Source organism: Bombyx mandarina, chromosome 05, assembly GCF_030267445.1.
Source record: "Bombyx mandarina strain Sakado chromosome 05, ASM3026744v2".
Lineage (NCBI taxonomy): Eukaryota > Metazoa > Arthropoda > Insecta > Lepidoptera > Bombycidae > Bombyx > Bombyx mandarina.
Genome location: NC_143212.1, coordinates 2,699,036 through 2,716,520, shown reverse-complemented (window position 1 = coordinate 2,716,520; position 17,485 = coordinate 2,699,036). Strand labels below are relative to the sequence as shown.

The 17,485-nt window shown below is 39.6% G+C and overlaps 2 protein-coding genes and 3 non-coding genes across 5 annotated transcripts in view; 3 read left to right on the top strand and 2 right to left on the bottom strand.

Annotated features, from left to right (window-relative positions):
- The window catches only part of LOC114244037 (cholesterol transporter ABCA5), a 28,838-nt gene extending 19,889 nt beyond the window's left edge, over positions 1 to 8,949 (bottom strand). Inside the window, exons 1-8 of the mRNA XM_089727286.1 lie at positions 8,794 to 8,949; positions 6,147 to 6,363; positions 4,999 to 5,178; positions 4,277 to 4,452; positions 3,409 to 3,519; positions 2,469 to 2,592; positions 765 to 925; positions 37 to 210 (exon numbers count right to left, since the gene is read on the bottom strand). Of these exons, the coding sequence (XP_089583412.1) occupies positions 37 to 210; positions 765 to 925; positions 2,469 to 2,592; positions 3,409 to 3,519; positions 4,277 to 4,452; positions 4,999 to 5,178; positions 6,147 to 6,363; positions 8,794 to 8,934 (1,284 nt within the window). The 5' untranslated portion in view covers positions 8,935 to 8,949. The remainder of the gene's footprint in view (positions 1 to 36; positions 211 to 764; positions 926 to 2,468; positions 2,593 to 3,408; positions 3,520 to 4,276; positions 4,453 to 4,998; positions 5,179 to 6,146; positions 6,364 to 8,793) is intronic.
- On the top strand, positions 8,198 to 8,270 carry TRNAF-GAA (transfer RNA phenylalanine (anticodon GAA)). Its single transcript has one exon. It is a non-coding gene; the product is annotated as a tRNA-Phe (tRNA).
- A 388-nt stretch (positions 8,950 to 9,337) lies between the features above and the next one.
- Positions 9,338 to 15,513, bottom strand: LOC149502899 (uncharacterized). The gene is made up of 3 exons (XM_089727482.1): positions 15,244 to 15,513; positions 11,098 to 11,271; positions 9,338 to 9,355 (listed from the first exon to the last, which is right to left on the bottom strand). Exons 1-3 carry the CDS (start codon positions 15,370 to 15,372, stop codon positions 9,338 to 9,340), a joined length of 321 nt encoding a protein of 106 aa, XP_089583608.1. The 5' UTR covers positions 15,373 to 15,513.
- On the top strand, positions 9,799 to 9,871 carry TRNAF-GAA (transfer RNA phenylalanine (anticodon GAA)). Its single transcript has one exon. It is a non-coding gene; the product is annotated as a tRNA-Phe (tRNA).
- On the top strand, positions 14,418 to 14,490 carry TRNAF-GAA (transfer RNA phenylalanine (anticodon GAA)). Its single transcript has one exon. It is a non-coding gene; the product is annotated as a tRNA-Phe (tRNA).
- Positions 15,514 to 17,485: the final 1,972 nt, after the last annotated feature.

Genomic DNA, 17,485 nt, shown 5'->3' with positions numbered 1-17,485 from the left:
GTTATTCCATAAATCTCAATAGAATTCAATACTCACTCTGGGCTCCAAAAGCAAGGCTAACGCCCAGCATAGTTGAGCTTTGTAATAGTCCTCCAAGTTTCCAACGCGCTCATGCTGTACGGTCTCGAGATCACAATCGCTCAGGAGACATCTAGATCGAATGTGACCGTACTCGTAAACGTATTCGTTTGACTCTTGCCAGAGACAGAGCTGTTGGTATTGATGACCCATATGAACATTAAAAGTACGCAGTGTATACAACACTAGGCGAGGTCGAAGATGAAGGATGATTGTAATGTTAAGTTCGCTCCGTAAGCAAGCTGTTATTACTGGTGGTAGGACCTCTTGTGAGTCCGCGCGGGTACGCACCACCACCCTGCCTATTTCTGCCGTAAAGCAGTAATGCGTTTCGGTTTGAAAGGTGGGGTAGCCGTTGTAACTATACTTGAGACCTTAGAACTTATATCTCAAGGTGGGTGGTGCATTTACGTTGTGGATGTCTATGGGCCTCAGTAACCACTTAACACCAGGTGAGCTATGAGCTCGTCCACCCACCGAAGCAATAAATAAATAAAAAACACTAGGCGAGGTCGAAGATGAAGGATGATTGTAAAGTTAAGTTCGCTCCGCAAGCAAGCTGGGCGTGTTTGGTTACCATTATCAAGTTGATGAAATCGTCGGCCAGCGAAGAGAAAAAGGAGCAATAACATGTGCCATTATACGATTACACTTGAGTTCGCGTTTTAAAAATAAAAAATACTTACGTCAAGAAACAAAGTGAAATGTTCGTGGACTGTCAGGTCATCGAAAAGTATACGTGAGCGATGACAGTAGCCCACCATATGTGATTCAGTCAAAAAATTTTCGCCGGACCTAACATTACGACCTAATATATTAATGCTTCCCTTATCTGGTAGCGCGAGACCTGGAATTTACGGTTTGGTCATGTCTTTGTTAGTTTTTGTCGTCACGGACTACAATTGTTTGTTTGTCATTTGTATTTTCTTCTGAGATTGTACGGCAGTGCTTCCTAACCTTTTTTGTGCCGTGCCCCACTTTAACATTCCTAAAATTGTTATGCCCCCGATATTCAATTTTTAACATTAAAAAATTTATTTGTTCACTTAAGAAATATAAATGATAGGCTTTAGGAAGATATCACTATGAAATTTTCATCAAATCACAGTAAGTAAAATATCAAAGTATATAATAAGAAATTGAAATTCAAATTTAAAATAATTGTAATACAGATTTTCTATATTAAAATAATTTAGTGCGATTGCTCGCCTTAATTATCAAATTACCCCCTTGTGGGGCGTGGGCCCCACGTTGGGAAACACCACTGTGGGGTGATCGGGGGTTTCCTAATAGCAGGCTGAGCGCCTCCGAAGTAGACTTGACAGCTGAAGGGCAGCTGCTTCGCGTATGCATCTATCATGTACCACCGGATCAAAATCGGAACCCTCTGCGAAAACTCGGCGAGAAACTCAGCGGTCTGATGTTATGGGGTAGCTTCCAAATCGAACTCTTCGATGAGTTCGATGACCTTTGTTATGACGGCTCCTAATGTTAAAACTTTTTTTTTCTACTTATGCCGATAGCCTTGAGAGGCTATTTATTTATTTATAACTTCTTACACTGGAAAGTATAAAGGCGGACTTAATGCCATAGGCATTCTCTAACAGTCTACCTTAGGGGAGTGCAGAGATGAAGCTTGGTAGGTGTAGGGTGAAGGTGATATTACTTAAACATATGTGTATATATAACATACATAATATAACTATATATATATAATAACTATTTCAGCTTCACCCTAACATGTAGGTGAGCTCACGGGGCTCAAACCGGAAGTGTTGCTAACACTGGCCCTAACAAGAGCAGTGCTTCGCAGAATCTACCACCGGATCGGAAACGCGACCAACTGAGAAGATCAGGCGAGAAACTCAGTGGGCTGTGTCTGTGGGTTAATTCGCTCGTCGAGCCCTTCGTCCCAGGCGACGGGCTCGACGATGACGGTGATCGGTGCTTGTGGTACCTAAAAGCACCGTTAATGGATCGGGAGGATCTGTAATAACGTGTTTTGGGCATGTTATAACTAAAAGCAGCTAATAATACAGATATTGTTATAATATATTAAGCAACAGCTTGACTCTACCTCTGGCTTGGTGAAAGTCCATGGGCGACAGTAATCACTCACCATCAGGTGTATGCTTATCTACCTACAAGTGCAATAAAAAAAAAACAGTTATAATAATGCTGCTAGAAGTAGCTAATAATACTGAGAGTGCATCGGCTGGGTCCATAAGCACGTATCTAGCTCGTCGAACAGAGATGTAGTCCACTACGGCCACATTAAGGAGGTTTTCGTGTCGAGACGCTCACTCGAAGCAGAATATAAAATTTATTGCCGTTTACTTCAAATATTAACATAACGGTTTAGATGTAACAGTACGGATCTATAACAATACCGGTTAGTAGATCTTCCAAAGTCAACATCATCTTGTGTTGTATTCTTTCGGCGAACAGAACCGAGTATTCTCCTCGATATAAGTCCATAGTTACGTTACTTAGAACTGGTATTCCCATAATACTCTGAAATTAATACTAGGTTGATTACTATTTATCTCAGATACCTACAGAAGATTTCTAACAATAACGTAGATTTGCGTATAAGGTCATTATGGAAGAAAATGAGACACTGCTTCATTGTACACGTAAGTTCATCGGCCCATCGGAGTTTGTAAAATTTTTTGAAAATCGCAAAATAAGTCGCATAGTTCCTGGCTATTCTGAAGAGCAAAATTCTACAATATAAACTTAGTACAGTCAACAACAAATATTTATGATTAAATATTTTTTAATCATAGCATATTAACTTTTTTTTTTAACAAAACACATTTTATGAATGGTTAATGAATTTCGATTCAAACTAAATGTGAACCTGCAGAATTTTTACAAGTACACACATAAAATGACATTGTTTTTCTGGTTTAATCTTAATATGCAGTAGGGTAGGTAATGCGAAATTTATTTTGGAAAAAATAAAGAATAGAAAAAATAATAATTTGAATACGTAGAAAATATTAACTGTTTTTCTCTACCTAATCGTTGGTTACCTAAAGGAATATTTCAACTATGTGCGGATCAGTAAATGGGCTCAACATGAGAGAAATGCTAACAGTAGCCTATCAAGAGCAGTGCTTCGCTGAATCTACCACCGGATCGGAATCGCGACCTACTGAGAAGATCCGGCGAGAAACTCAGTGGCTCGTGTCTAGGGGCCAGTTCGCAGATCGAACTCATTGACTAGTTTGATGAGGTCTCTGACCGGTACTTGAAGCTCCTAAAAGCACCGAAAGCATTTGTAATCATAAGTTATCGAACGAATTATTCTAGAATTACATTCACCTTTGTTACTTCATTGAAACTAATAGCTTTAGCGACCAGCTCATCAACTTCCTGCAATTTCTCGCGTTCCTTAATACTAGGTGCTTCGATCTTACATAACTTATCTTTACCCTGAAATAATATCAAAATTGAAAATAAAACAATAACTTAGGGAGATTCTTTCGTACTAGTCAAACTGGATTTGAAATTTTCGATGCAACTAATGCTGGCGTTCAAACAAGGCAGATAGGTGACTTTTTTAAAGCCCGCGTATTTAATAACTTTTTTTTACTATCCTTGTAACAAGACGGGCATTCACATTATGGTAAATGGTTACAGTCGCCCAAAACAATCAGGTATACCATGAGCACAGCCAAGCCACTATTTAGAACAGCTTACGATGACTTCTACGATCGATTAATTAATCAAACCGTAATTAGTCATAAATTTACGTTATCCCTGGTCATTCCTATCAGCCCTATCTTAATGTGACCGGACACGATTTGGCGTCACCGTCCTGCCTATATCTGTCGTGAAGTAAACGCGCGTTCCGTTTTGGCAACCGTTAGACGAATACAATTGAGTTTTCGACCTCATCTCTCTAGGTAGGTGATGGTATTGACTGGATCGCTGCTATCGCTGGATAAATTGCTGGAACATGAAGGTCTTTACCCAAAAAGTACACCAGACGAAAAGGCTACCAGTGCTACCACCAAAGATACTATTAATCCTGTATCAGATGCACCCAGAATACATAATTTAATTTACTCCACAGTGACTTGTATGCGGAGATGTTTATTACGATACCAACGTTAGGTAAGCCCCATTCAACTTCATCTTCTTCTTCGTCGTTCATAGACAAATCAAATCAAAGTAAACATTATCTCACCTCTACGCTTTTAAACAAAATAGAATTCCAAGACATCTGTCCTCCTATAGCCCGGTCCTGTCCGATCGTTCTTTGCAAGATCATCAACAGTGCAAAACAGAATAATATCAAGATACTCCACGAGCCGATGGTGAGGGACAGAGTGCGACCAATACTGGATTCTTCTCCACCTGAAACTGACGCTGATTTATTCAGAATTCAGAGATTAAATCATCGTCTGAACGGACGCATTTAATGCTGAGCCTAAACTTTCCAATGCCCGAGCGTTTTCAGAGAAAATGTTTGGTAAAATAAAATTTATCAAATCATTGAATTAAACACTAGGTAAGTATACATCGAAAGCCATTTAAGTATAGAGTATACAGACGTAGCAGTTGGAGTAGTTACTTTAAAATTAAAACGTAGGATCTTTTACATAGAATAAATAAAATTGAAGTGCCTGTTTGCAATATTGAAAATAACCGCTTTTTACTACATATGCATAATATGAATGTATAAACGGTACCAAAAATGTTTTTTTTCAATTTTTGTATATCTGTCTGTTTGTTCCGGATAATCTCTGGAACGTCTGTACCGATTTTGACGGGACTTTCACTGGCAGATAGCTTATGTAATAAAGAGTAGCTTAGGCTATTTTTACTATCTTAAATTCCACGCGGACGAAGTGACGGGCACAGCTAATTAAGAATAAAATAAATTATTTGTTAAGCTCTGATACTAACTTCCAGTCTGTAACAATGCGAACTGATTGAACGAATGTATGAGTCCTAATTGAGGAACGATTAGATTGAGGAAGAGCGTTAAGGCGGTGTGTTGCAAATCGTAATGGTGGTGAACTAGCAGCTCGGCTAGGTACATCTGTAGGAACGTGAATAGGGTTGTCCAGATACAAGCTAACCAAGCTGAAATAAAAATTTAATTAGACACACACTAGTATTAGACACACACTGGTATTACTATAATCATCATAATCATGATCTCATTATCATTCATTCATTTATTATCCCACAGTCCTCTACTCATTTTTTTCCTACCTAGCCTGATAGTCTTGAGAGGCTATGTCAGCGTAACAGGGCGAGTAGGTGAGCTCACGGGGCTCAAACCGGGAGTGTTGCTAACACTGGCCCTCAGAATATGGCTCTAGTAAAAGCAGTGCTTCGCAGAATCTACCACCGGATTGGAAACGCGACCTCTGAGAAGATCCAGCGAGAAATACAGTGGGCTGTGTCTGTGGGTTTATTTACTCGCCGAGCCCTTCGTTGCAAGCGACGGGTTCGGCGAGGACGGTGACCGGTGCTTGAGATACCTAAAAGCACCGTTAATGAATCGGGAGGATCCGTAATGACGTGTTTAGGGCGTCCTCCACTGCTGGACATAGGTATCTCTCAATTTTTGCCGTTGAGCGTAATAACGCTTACCCATGTAAATTTTATAACAAAATAATGAATTTGTAATTATTTTGAAAGATAAATTAAGTAATAAAATATTTTCTTGTCACACAGCGCTGTGTGCTTAGTGCGATTTTTTTAACGTTCTCGATAGCGTAAAAGTTAACTCAAATTTGCATGAAGTTGAAACAGCGCCCCTTGCGGCAAACGTAGGCAAACGTTCCAAGTCCATACGAATTTGAGTTAACTTTAACGCTATCGAGAACGTTAAAAAACTCGCACTAATCACACTGGTAGCGCTGGTTCGGCCCACAGAACAAAAAAATAAAGCACCGGTAGACTACCGACTCGAGTCAAAAATCTCATGGTGTCAAAGACAATCTTTCAAGGACGATATTGTTGTACAATATACAAGCCATATGTTACTGGTTCATTTAAAAATGACAAAGATAATGAGGTACAACATTTTTTTTCTGAATTACCTTTATTATGAAACATGGCCATGATGAAAGCGTGCATGATCATAACTGAGACGTACACCAAGACGACCAGCAGAGCGAACATGAGATGGATCCACCTGAACACCAGGATCAAGGTCACGGAAGCTAACAGCGACATCGGTAGAACGGTCAGGTATGCGTACACAAGCCAGCCAATGTACATTGATGAGTATAAAACATTACGCAAACGAAGCGCGCGCTGAAATGCAAATAAACAAAATAGTACGGACCTACTTACAATTGAAAACATAAAATACTTCAAAAATGTTTTGTAGCTTAAATGGGTGAATGACCTGACTTGGGGGTTAGTGGCTATCAGAGGCCATAGATATCAGCAAAGTTAATTCCACAAACCACTTCCATTCGTTCAAGATCCATTACATTAGACGACTTACATATTATGTTATTGTTCCCCGTGATCGTATTCACATAGAACATTTCTTTGCAATTTTCTTCACTATCACTAGTATCCATACTCAAAAATACCTTAAGAATCGCTGGCATCCCTGGGTGGAAATTGTAAATATTGTTTTCTTTTTTTTTTTCATGAAAGGAAGATGTAGTATATTATATATATATTATAGTAGACATAGTGAGGGTGTCTTTAAAATAAATCAGTATTAAACCAACATGCATGTGTGTTTCACGACAGTTTTTATTACGCGATGTTATTCCCGCACCGTGGAAGTCAATCGTGAACTTTTGTTAAGTAGGTACGTATTTCATTAGAAAAAATTGTACCTACTTAACATTGCTAAATTGCTGAAGTCCATGGGCGACGGTAACCACTCACCATCAGGTGGGCCGTATGCTCGTCTGCCTAAAAGGGCTATAAAAAAAATAAAAAAAACCTGTCTGCGGGATTCGAACACCGGTGCATCGCTTGATACGACGGCACCGGGTGTCTTATCCTTTAGGCAATGACGACTTAAAACCTACCTGTGCCGGTTAACAACATGCTTTAGCACAAGGGAAATTATCAAGAATGACCCAGTGAAATTATAAAAAAATACGTTTATTATATTAAAGGTCGTTCCGTTCGGTCCCATATATGGATGATTCGGTCACATAAAATTGAATGCGAAAATTTATTGATTTAAATGAAATGTGAGACATTCATGTAGTATGTTTACTGTGGTATGATGGTAGTATGGTTACTAGGTTTTCTTTATTAGACTAAGGCCTAGGCCGCACTACGGTGAAACCGCAGCGGTTATTAACCGTGTGAGTTTATGAAACACGAAAACGAATAGGTACAAGCGGCCGCACTTGTGGTTTTTTTTCGCGACTGATTTTAAAACCGCGAAATGTTACAAAATTGTCGCGGAAAAAAACCGCAACAAAATTTGTAATCCATAGAACTAGGTATCCGTGCACGCACTATGCATAACCGCGGGCGGTTTTTCGAAATGTCAAATACATTTGCGAAATTTTGTTTCCATGAAATTGGCTACTGACATCCGATAGTAATTGAAAAAATTCTCTAGGGGTTTTCTTAAATTTTGATATTTCTTATGAAAGAATTTTTTCTCAAATCTACGGCTAGTAAGTGGTTAGACCCAACATTTGTGAAATTTTCGTTGTCTTTTTATCGATTTCTTAGTACCAGAGCCACACTGCTACTGCTCTTTTGAAATTTATCCATCTTCAAACTGTGAAAATCGCGGGCGCATTCGCGGTTAATAATTGTAGTGTGTGCGTCTAAAGCGGTTTCGCGATAAAAGTGGTTAACCGCTCCCGGGAAAACACCGTAGTGCGGCCTAGGCCTAAATGTATATACTAGCTTCCGGCCCATTAACTAGGCGTGAAATTGTTACGGAAGCCTATAGGGACTTTGCCATCCCCTTTGAGACTGTCTCAAGCTGTATAACGACTGTTCCAAGCTACTTAACTACATCTTGAACGCATTTTATATATCATAAACAGGTATCTAATTAAGGCAGCATTTGTATCTTACATGTGATGCTTCTTATCAATACTGATTGTTAAAAAAACAGCACAATTGTTACTTTGTTTTGCTCTTGACGTTTGTGGCCGAAATAGCTCAGTTGGGAGAGCGTTAGACTGAAGATCTAAAGGTCCCCGGTTCAATCCCGGGTTTCGGCAGGCTTAATTTTTTTAATTTGTACATGAAATAGCTATGCTTCATTTTACTTTGAGTGAGTACAACTTACAAGCAAGTTATAAGTTACAACGAAGACATTCAGACGAGCGCATACCCTCACTGACTACATCAAAACATCCGTAAAATAAACTTTATAGGGAAAGAATAAGTATTAAGGATATTCATTTAATTTTGTTACACATCGTCTGACAATTGTTTTTGTCACACGAAGGCTGTTTTCAGTCTTTTGTAACGTTATGTACGCTGTTTCGTGTTTTTGATTGAAACAATATTATCATTGTTTTCATTACGAGACATTCATTGATAAATTTGTCTTTAAGTGAACACTACTCTCGTTCAACTAAAGAAATAAAATTTATCCAACAAGATACATGTGTAATTTTAAATGAATAATGAATGAATTTGCCTGTTTTATTATTGTCGTTTAAAGCCGATCATAACCAATTGATTCAGTCAACAAATGGAGGCATATACAACACTAATTTAGTAATGAATAATTTTAACCTTAACTCCATTGAGCGTCTCAGTGACAATTAGAGCTTCGGTTTCCAGAACTGGTGGTATGAAGGCCAGGGTGAAACACAGCAATATGCCGGACAAAGTCTTCCTAACAAGCGCCTCCTTCATCAACGGTGACACCGGCATCGACACTAGGGTTAGCTGCAAGATGATATTACTTAAAATTGGATTAACACAACATTGACACAAAAAGAACAAGTTAGTTTTGTAGCAACGTTAAATATTTACGATTTGTTTTCGAATAATTACGAATCGTAAACTTACTACAATAAAAAATCGCCGTGATAAATAGTAATATTTAAAGTAGTGGTAATTATTTAATTAACTTATTTAACCAAGGACAGTCGTGGACATAACATTTTTTAGGACCTAACAAATCGCTTAATCTTTAATCAGCTTTAGATCTATCAAATTAGTTCCATAATTAGACGGCATTTTAGACTATTGAAAATCTTCGTTGGCAACCTTAAAAAGTGATGAAGTCGATTGACAAAGTGACGATAGCTATCTGCGACATTATAGAGGACACTCAACTTATTGGACCACTCTGTTATAAAGAACGAAAATGATAAAATGACAGTCACTAATCCGTACCTACAAAAAATCAGTGATACGATAAAATGGCAAAATCACAAAATAGTTCCACCTTAAACTCATAGATGTCGCTGTGTTCAATTGCGTAATCGTTTTAATATTAAGAAGTCTTTTTTTTTTTACTGGATTCAACTGGATTGGTAATAAATTTAGTTTATGGAGTCGTAATTCCTTAATAATATGCGTAAGTACTCGGTATTATATTTACGAATATTTAATGCTGTACATATGTGAAATTGTAACTATGTATTTAGAAACAACAAATCGACTTTTACAAAAAATGTTTGTATTGTATTTGCCTAGTTAAAACAGATTTTTTTTAATATTTTTTTATGTGACTAAGCAATATATTTTTAATACAATGATAAGATAAATAATTTCGTTTGAACGCTCACAGCCGAAATAGCTCAGTTGGGAGAGCGTTAGACTGAAGATCTAAAGGTCCCCGGTTCAATCCCGGGTTTCGGCAGAACTTCTTTTTGTAAATTTTTTTTTCGCGTTGTCCTTATTTATATTCCTTTCCCGATCGTGTATCGAATGGTAAACAGTCGACGTCGCCCTAAGCACGTCATTACGGATCCTCCTGATCCGTTAACGGTGCTTTTAGGTATCTCAAGCACCGGTCACCGTCCTCGCCGAACCCGTCACTTGCGGCGAAGGGCTCGGCGAGTTGTTGACAGAAAGTATTTAGATACAGACTATGCTAAATTACAAAGTAGTTATCTTAAATAGAATTACAGATTGATTAGCTTAGTATGGATTATACACAGGGCAAAAGCGTTAACAGTTAGGTGTATAGTAAGATTTGGTGGCCGCAATGAGTGTACTGGCTGATTAATGTAGGTGTATATAATGCCAGTATCTACGTAAAAATCATAATCTTGAGCGATGTATATGCAACGTTAGAATATTAATTTAAATGTACCAGTTTTGTAATTATTAGCAAAATACTGTAGATTAATTGATATGGACATGTCAATGGACATTGTGCATGCACCGCCTAAGAAATTGTTTTTCTCAAAACTACGATTAATTAATATGTTACGACAGCTTACTGTATAGAATAAATAAATAAATAAACAGAAATAAAATGTGGTCAGTTTTGTAATTATTAGCATAATGAATTTCTCGCCGGATCTTCTCAGTGGGTCGCGTTTCCGATCCAGTGGTAGATTCTGCGAAGCACTGCTCTTGCAGTGCTTCGCAGCAAGTCTGCTGTCAGTGTTAGCAACACTCCGGTTTAGGCAGCGGCTTGGCTCTGCCCCTGGCATTGCTGAAGTCCATGGGTGACGGTAACCACTCACCATCAGGTGGGCCGTATGCTCGTCTGCCTACAAGGGCAATAAAAAAAAAGCCCCGTGAGCTCACCTACACGCGTTAGGGTGAAGCTGAAATAGCCTCTCAAGCCTTACTTTTACTGGTGGTAGGACCTATTGTGAGTCCGCAAAGGTAGGTACCACCGCCCTGCCTATTTCTGCCGTGAAGCAGTAATGCGTTTCGGTGTGAAGGGCGGGGCAGCCGTTGTTACTATACTGAGATCTTAGAACTTATATCTCAAGGTGGGTGTCGCATTTACGTTGTAGATGTCTATGGGCTGCGGTAACCATTTAACACCAGGTGGGCTGTGAGCTCGTTCACCCATCTAAGCAATAAAAAAAAGGCTATCAGCATAGGTAGGGAAAAAAAGCATAATACCTCATAATTCGGATTGGAGCCGGCGGCGTTTTCAATAATAGCCTGTGAGATCGCCAGCTGCACGGCCAGGAAGCCGACTCGGAGGTGCGGGTTCGAGAACCGCGTGTGATCGATACTAGTCTCGTATTTGGCGCGGTCCGTGCTCCTTATGCTTAATTTCCAAGTGTTGTTTATCTAAAGTAATGATTACTATTATGTGCCAAACATAATCTTATGTAGTAAGTACGATGTAGCAAAAAAAAAACAAAATTCGCATAAATTGACTCAAAAACTTTCTGCTTTAACTTAAAAGCTTAATGACGATATTTTCCTGGACAATGAAATATGTACTGTATCTATTTATTATATGTATATAAAAATGAATTGCTGTTCGTTAGTCTCGCTAAAACTCGAGAATGGACCGATTTGGCTAATTTTGGTCTTGAATTATTTGTGGAAGTCAAGAGAAGGTTTAAAAGGTAGATAAATATGAAAATTCTCGGAACTAAATAAAAATAACAATTTTGTTTTTCCTTTGATGTGTCCCCCGTCGGACGGGTTCCTTTTGTTTATTTTAAGTTTATTTTATACAAAAGTTTAGGTCTTTTATTTATCGATTGAGACACTACGAAGTTTGCCGGACCAGCTAGTATTAAGTATAAATAAGATCATTTTAATATTGTGATCACCTCATCATTCTCCTGTCCTTTTCACAGTCACCTGGGGTCGGCGTCACATGTCCTCCATACTCCTCTATCATATGTTATTTCTTCGCTCACTCCCCTCTTACACATATCGTCTTTCACGCAATCCATCCATTTTTTCTTAAGTTTATCTCTTTCTCTCCCTTTTTGTGATCCCCTCATAATTCGCCTGTTCTTCTCACAGTCACCTGGGGTCGGCGTCACATGTTTTCTCCTTTCATACTCCTCTATCATATATTATATCATTTCTTCGCTCACTCCCCTCTTACACATATCGTCTTTCACGCACTCTATCCTTTATTTCTTAAGTTTATCTCTTTCTCTCCCTTTAAAGTGTTTGTCATTCCCTAACTACTATAAATAATCGTAATGACAGTATTACAAACAACACTCAATGCGACAGATTAACTCGTATACGTATACTCAACTAATTCTAGTCGCGCTTTGAATATTGACGTCACTCTACAAAATACAGGGTGGCCCATAAGTCCTTTGATATGAAAAAAAAATTATTAAAATAAAACTAATTACATTATGAATTAAATTTTTATTTACATAAAAAGCTTAAAAAACGGGAATTATTTTTTGAAAATAACATCTCCTAAATGTAATCCGTTGCGATCACGGCACTCTTGCTAACGACGTCTAAAATTGTCGATGACTGCGCGGCACGTCACTGCTGAAATGCTTGTCATTTCTCTGCGGATGTTTTCTTTTAGGGCCTCAATTGACCGCGGGTTTGTGTCGTATACTTTAGCCTTAAGGTAGCCCCACAAAAAAAAATCCATCGGGGTCAGATCTGGACTACGTGGAGGCCAGGAAATGTCTCCTCTCTTAGAGATAACTTTGCCAGGAAAAAGTTGACGGATAACGGGCATAGCAGTGTTAGAGGTGTGAGAAGTGGCCCCATCCTGTTGAAACCACGTCCTGGCATTAAAGCCTGAAAAGTTTTGCAATTCTGGTATGAAAAACTCTTCGATCATAGCCACATATCGCTCCGACGTAACAGTAACTGCGCGCCCTCTGCCATCCTCAAAGAAGTAAGGCCCTAGGATACCATGGGCTGACATAGCGGCCCAAACAGTCACTTTCGGACTATGTAAGGGCTTCTGATGCTTAAGTTTTGGATTGATGGGGCTCCAATAGCGGCAATTTTGTTTACTAACATGCCCGTTAAGATGGAAATGAGCCTCGTCAGAGAACATTATGTTATTGAAGGAAGTAAATCAATTCAACATTTCATTCGCATAATTTTGTCTTTGAATACCGTCAGTTTCCTTTAATTCTTGAACCAACTGAATTTTGTAAGGGTGCATATGTAAATCTTTCTTCAAAATCCGTTGTAACGATGTCCTGGATACGTTTAATGCTCTGGCGCGCTTACGAGTTGACTGTGTCGGATTTTCGCGAATAGACTGTGTCACTGTGTCTATGTTTTGTTCCATACGTGACGTCCTTGGGCGACCCAACCGCGGTTTATCTAACGTCGAACCGGTCTCCTCGAACTTAGCAACCCAGTTCTTAATCGTTTGAAGAGTTGGAGTGTCGTCAAAGTTGTGTAAACCTTTGTGTTCTCGAAATTTACGCCGCGCAACGGTTGCCGAATTGTCGTTTTTATAAAACTCGCGCACACAAAACGCACGGTCCGCTCCGGTAAACGCTCCATCGCGACTAAATTCCCAGAAACCGAAGTTACTCCCCCCGCTTCCCCTGCACCGCTCACGCGCGCCCTGTTCGTTTTATTCAAATTTTACTTTTCAAAGGACTTATGGGCCACCCTGTATTATAGCATACTGTTTGCTATATTATTACACGAAATTTAAAAGCTCATTTTATTTTTTATTTTTTTATTGCTTAGGTGGGTGGACGAGCTCACAGCCCACCTGATGTTAAGTGGTTACTGGAGCCCATAGACATCTACAACGTTAATGCGCCACCCACTTTGAGATATAAGTTCTAAGGTCTCAGTATAGTTACAACGGCTGCCCCACCCTTCAAACCAAAACGCATTACTGCTTCATGGCAGAAATAGGCAGGGTAGTGGTACCTATCCGCGCGGACTCACAAGAGGTCCTACCACCAGTAATTATGCAAATTATACATAATTTTGCGGGTTTCATTTTTATTACACGATGTTATTCCTTCACCGTGGAAGTCAATCCTGAACATTCGTTGAGTACGTATTTCATTAGAAAAATTGGTACCCGCCTGATATTCGAACACCGGTGCATCGCTCAACACGAATACACCGGACGTCTTATCGCTTAGGCCACGACGACTTCAAATTCTGCGTTATACCAAAGATTATATTATATACATACTTAAATTATCTGCCGGCTGTGTTAGTTGTTAAATGAGATAATAAAGAATATTTAACGTGCGGATTATTTGTGATGTCCTGATATGTAACTATTAATATATGTAGTTCCTTTTTAAGTATTTATTACTAATACACTACTACAGTAACAAAATAAGTATTGATGGAATTTAAGGAATTTTTAAAGTCAAAAGGAAAACAAGAAGTGACTTAAAAAAACGAATATATAATTAACTTATAAATTTTATCTTAATATATTGTTTTTCACATCTGCTATACATACATATTGTATTAATAACAATTTCACTAAATGTTTTGGAGCCGAAATAGCTCAGTTGGGAGAGCGTTAGACTGAAGATCTAAAGGTCCCCGGTTCAATCCCGGGTTTCGGCAAATATCTTTTGCCATTTATTTATTTTATAAATAAACACAAAATTTTAATTACTAAATATCAAAACACCAAAGTACATTTAGTTTGCAAGTCACCAGACTTTTTGTATTGAATATTAGGGGTATGAAATTGCCGATTTGTACTAAAAATTTAAGTCCTTTGTTTTTTTCCATTTAACTTATTTATTTAATCAAAATATCTACCATTATTATCTATACATTGCTGCCTTCTAATAGGAAGGTCATTTATGCCTTTGCGATAGAACTCTGGTGATCGAAATTCTACAAACTGTGTGAAAGCATTCGGTATTGCCTCATGATGCCTGAAGTAAACTTTTTATCCCGTAAAAAATTGTCCAAATCACGAAAAAAGTTGTAGTCCATTGGAGCAAGGTCTGGAGAATACGAAGGGTGACGAATGGTTTCTAATTGCAGTTTCTGTAGAGCTAAAACGGTTTCTCGTGCTGTATGAGGTCTCACGTTATCACGGAGCAATAATGGTGAAGATCGATTCATGAGTCGGGGCTGTTTCTCTGCAAGTTTTTCTATCATTGTTCGGAGCTCGACACAGTAGACATCTGCCGTTATGCTTGACCAGATCGGAGAAAGCTATAGTGAATAACACCCTGCTGAGACCACCAAACAGTTACCATCACCTTTTTATTTACTTTTATTTATTACCAGAAAATTACGCATTGACGCGAGCGACGCCGCAGGTAAAAAGCTACTTTTTATTATGATTCCTTATTATTGTACCTTAGTCTCCCATATGATCCACATGACTGCTTCATCGAGAGGTGCCTCCGACACTCGATTAAATAACATATCGTTTAGACCATTCTCAGAAGAAGCCGTCAAGAAACCTGTACAATACAAAATTTTCATTTACCTGACTGCAGAAAAGTCAAAAGACGATTATGATTTTAGCCGTATACACAAAATATGCACGTGTGTGTAAATACCCCCATTTCTGTACTAAGCTGGGCAAATAATGTTTAATAGTAGAAAATGTACCAGTCACATAATGTAGTAGGTAATCTATAACTAGTCAGGTCATAAGAAATTGTCACACAGTAAAAACTTTTCTTTTAGAATGCTGGCCACAAAAAAGTTTATTGAATTCGAATTTCGAATTGTTCATGAAAATAAAAATGTATAGGTACTTTTAGAATTTTACTCATTTTTAAATATGGAGTGGACGCTTAAAGAAGACCGTGTTGCAGTTATTGCGTTGCATCGTTGCGGTTACGCGCCAATTCAAATTTTTAACATACTGAAAATTTTGAATATAACCAAAAGATTCGGTTATCGTACCATCAAACGATACAATGAAGACTCTAGTGTAGATGACAGCTCAAGAAGTGGTCGCCCTCGGTCTGTTAGGACTCCAGCAGTGATAAAAGCTGTGAAGGCGCGAATTCAAAGAAATCCCAAACGTAAGCAGAAACTGTTGGCCCTTCAGATGGGTTTAAGCAGAACCACGGTGAAAAGTGTGTTAAATGAAGACTTAGGGCTTCGGGCATATCGAACAAAAACAGGACATCGTTTGAATGCTCGTCTAATGGACCTGAGACTGAAGAGATGCCGCGCTTTGTTGAAGCGGTACGCGGGAAAAAAATATTGGGAAATTCTTTTTTCGGATGAAAAAATTTTTACCGTAGAAGAGAGCTACAACAAACAAAATGATAAGGTGTACGCACACAGTAGTGAAGAAGCGAGCAACCGTATTCCGCGTGTCCAACGAGGTCATATTCCATCCTCGCTCATGGTATGGTTGGGAGTTTCTTATTGGGGCTTAACAGAGGTACATTTTTGTGAGAAAGGTGTAAAAACGAATGCAGTTGTGTATCAAAATACAGTCCTGACGAACCTTGTGGAACCTATTTCTCATACCATGTTCAATAACAGGCGCTGGGTATTCCAACAAGATTCGGCGCCAGCTCATAGAGCGAAGAGCACACAAGACTGGCTGGCGGCGCGTGAAATCGACTTCATCCGGCACGAAGACTGGCCCTCCTCCAATCCAGATTTGAATCCGTTAGATTACAAGATATGGCAAAACTTGGAGAAAAAGGCGTGCTCAAAGCCTCATCCCAATTTGGAGTCACTCACGACATCCTTGATTAAGGCAGCCGCCGATATTGACATGGACCTCGTTCGTGCTGCGATAGACGACTGGCCGCGCAGATTGAAGGGCTGTATTCAAAATCACGGAGGTCATTTTGAATAAACTTTAGTGTCATAAGAATCTATGTTTTGTTAAGTTCATTTTGGTATATGAATGGTTACATAATGAATAAACTTGTTTCAATTATTTTACATTAAACATGTGACAGAATTTATGACCTGACTAGGTTTATTAATACGTGAAGCAAAAACTTTGTATCCCTTTTTTTTTTTTTTACGTCATCCGTGGATATCGCACCGTCTCATTCGAGGCGGCGTGTGTGTTGGCGGGGACGCCGCCATGGGAGCTGGAGGCGGAGTCGCTCGCTGCTGACTATCGGTGGCGCAGTGAGCTTCGTGCTCTGGGCGTGGCGCGTCCCTCCAAAAGTGAGCTGCGGGCGCGGAAGGCCCATTCTCGGCGGTCCGTGCTCGAATCGAGGTCGAGGCGGCTGGCCAACCCCACGTGGGGTCTACGGACCGTCGAGGCGGTTTACCCAGTCTTTTATGACTGGGTGAATCGTGGCCGAGGACGCCTCACCTTCCTTCTGGTGCAGGTGCTGACTGGGCTTGGATGCTTCGGAAAGTACCTGCACCGGATAGGAGCTGAGCCGACGACGAGGTGCCACCATTGTGGACACGACCTGGACACGGCGGAGCATACGCTCGCTGTCTGCCCCGCTTGGGAGGTGCAGCGCCGTGTCCTTGTCGCAAAGATAGGACCTGACTTGTCGCTGCCTGGCGTCGTGGCGTCGATGCTTGGCGGCGATGAGTCATGGAAGGCTATGCTCGACTTCTGCGAGTGCACCATCTCGCAGAAGGAGGCGGCGGGGCG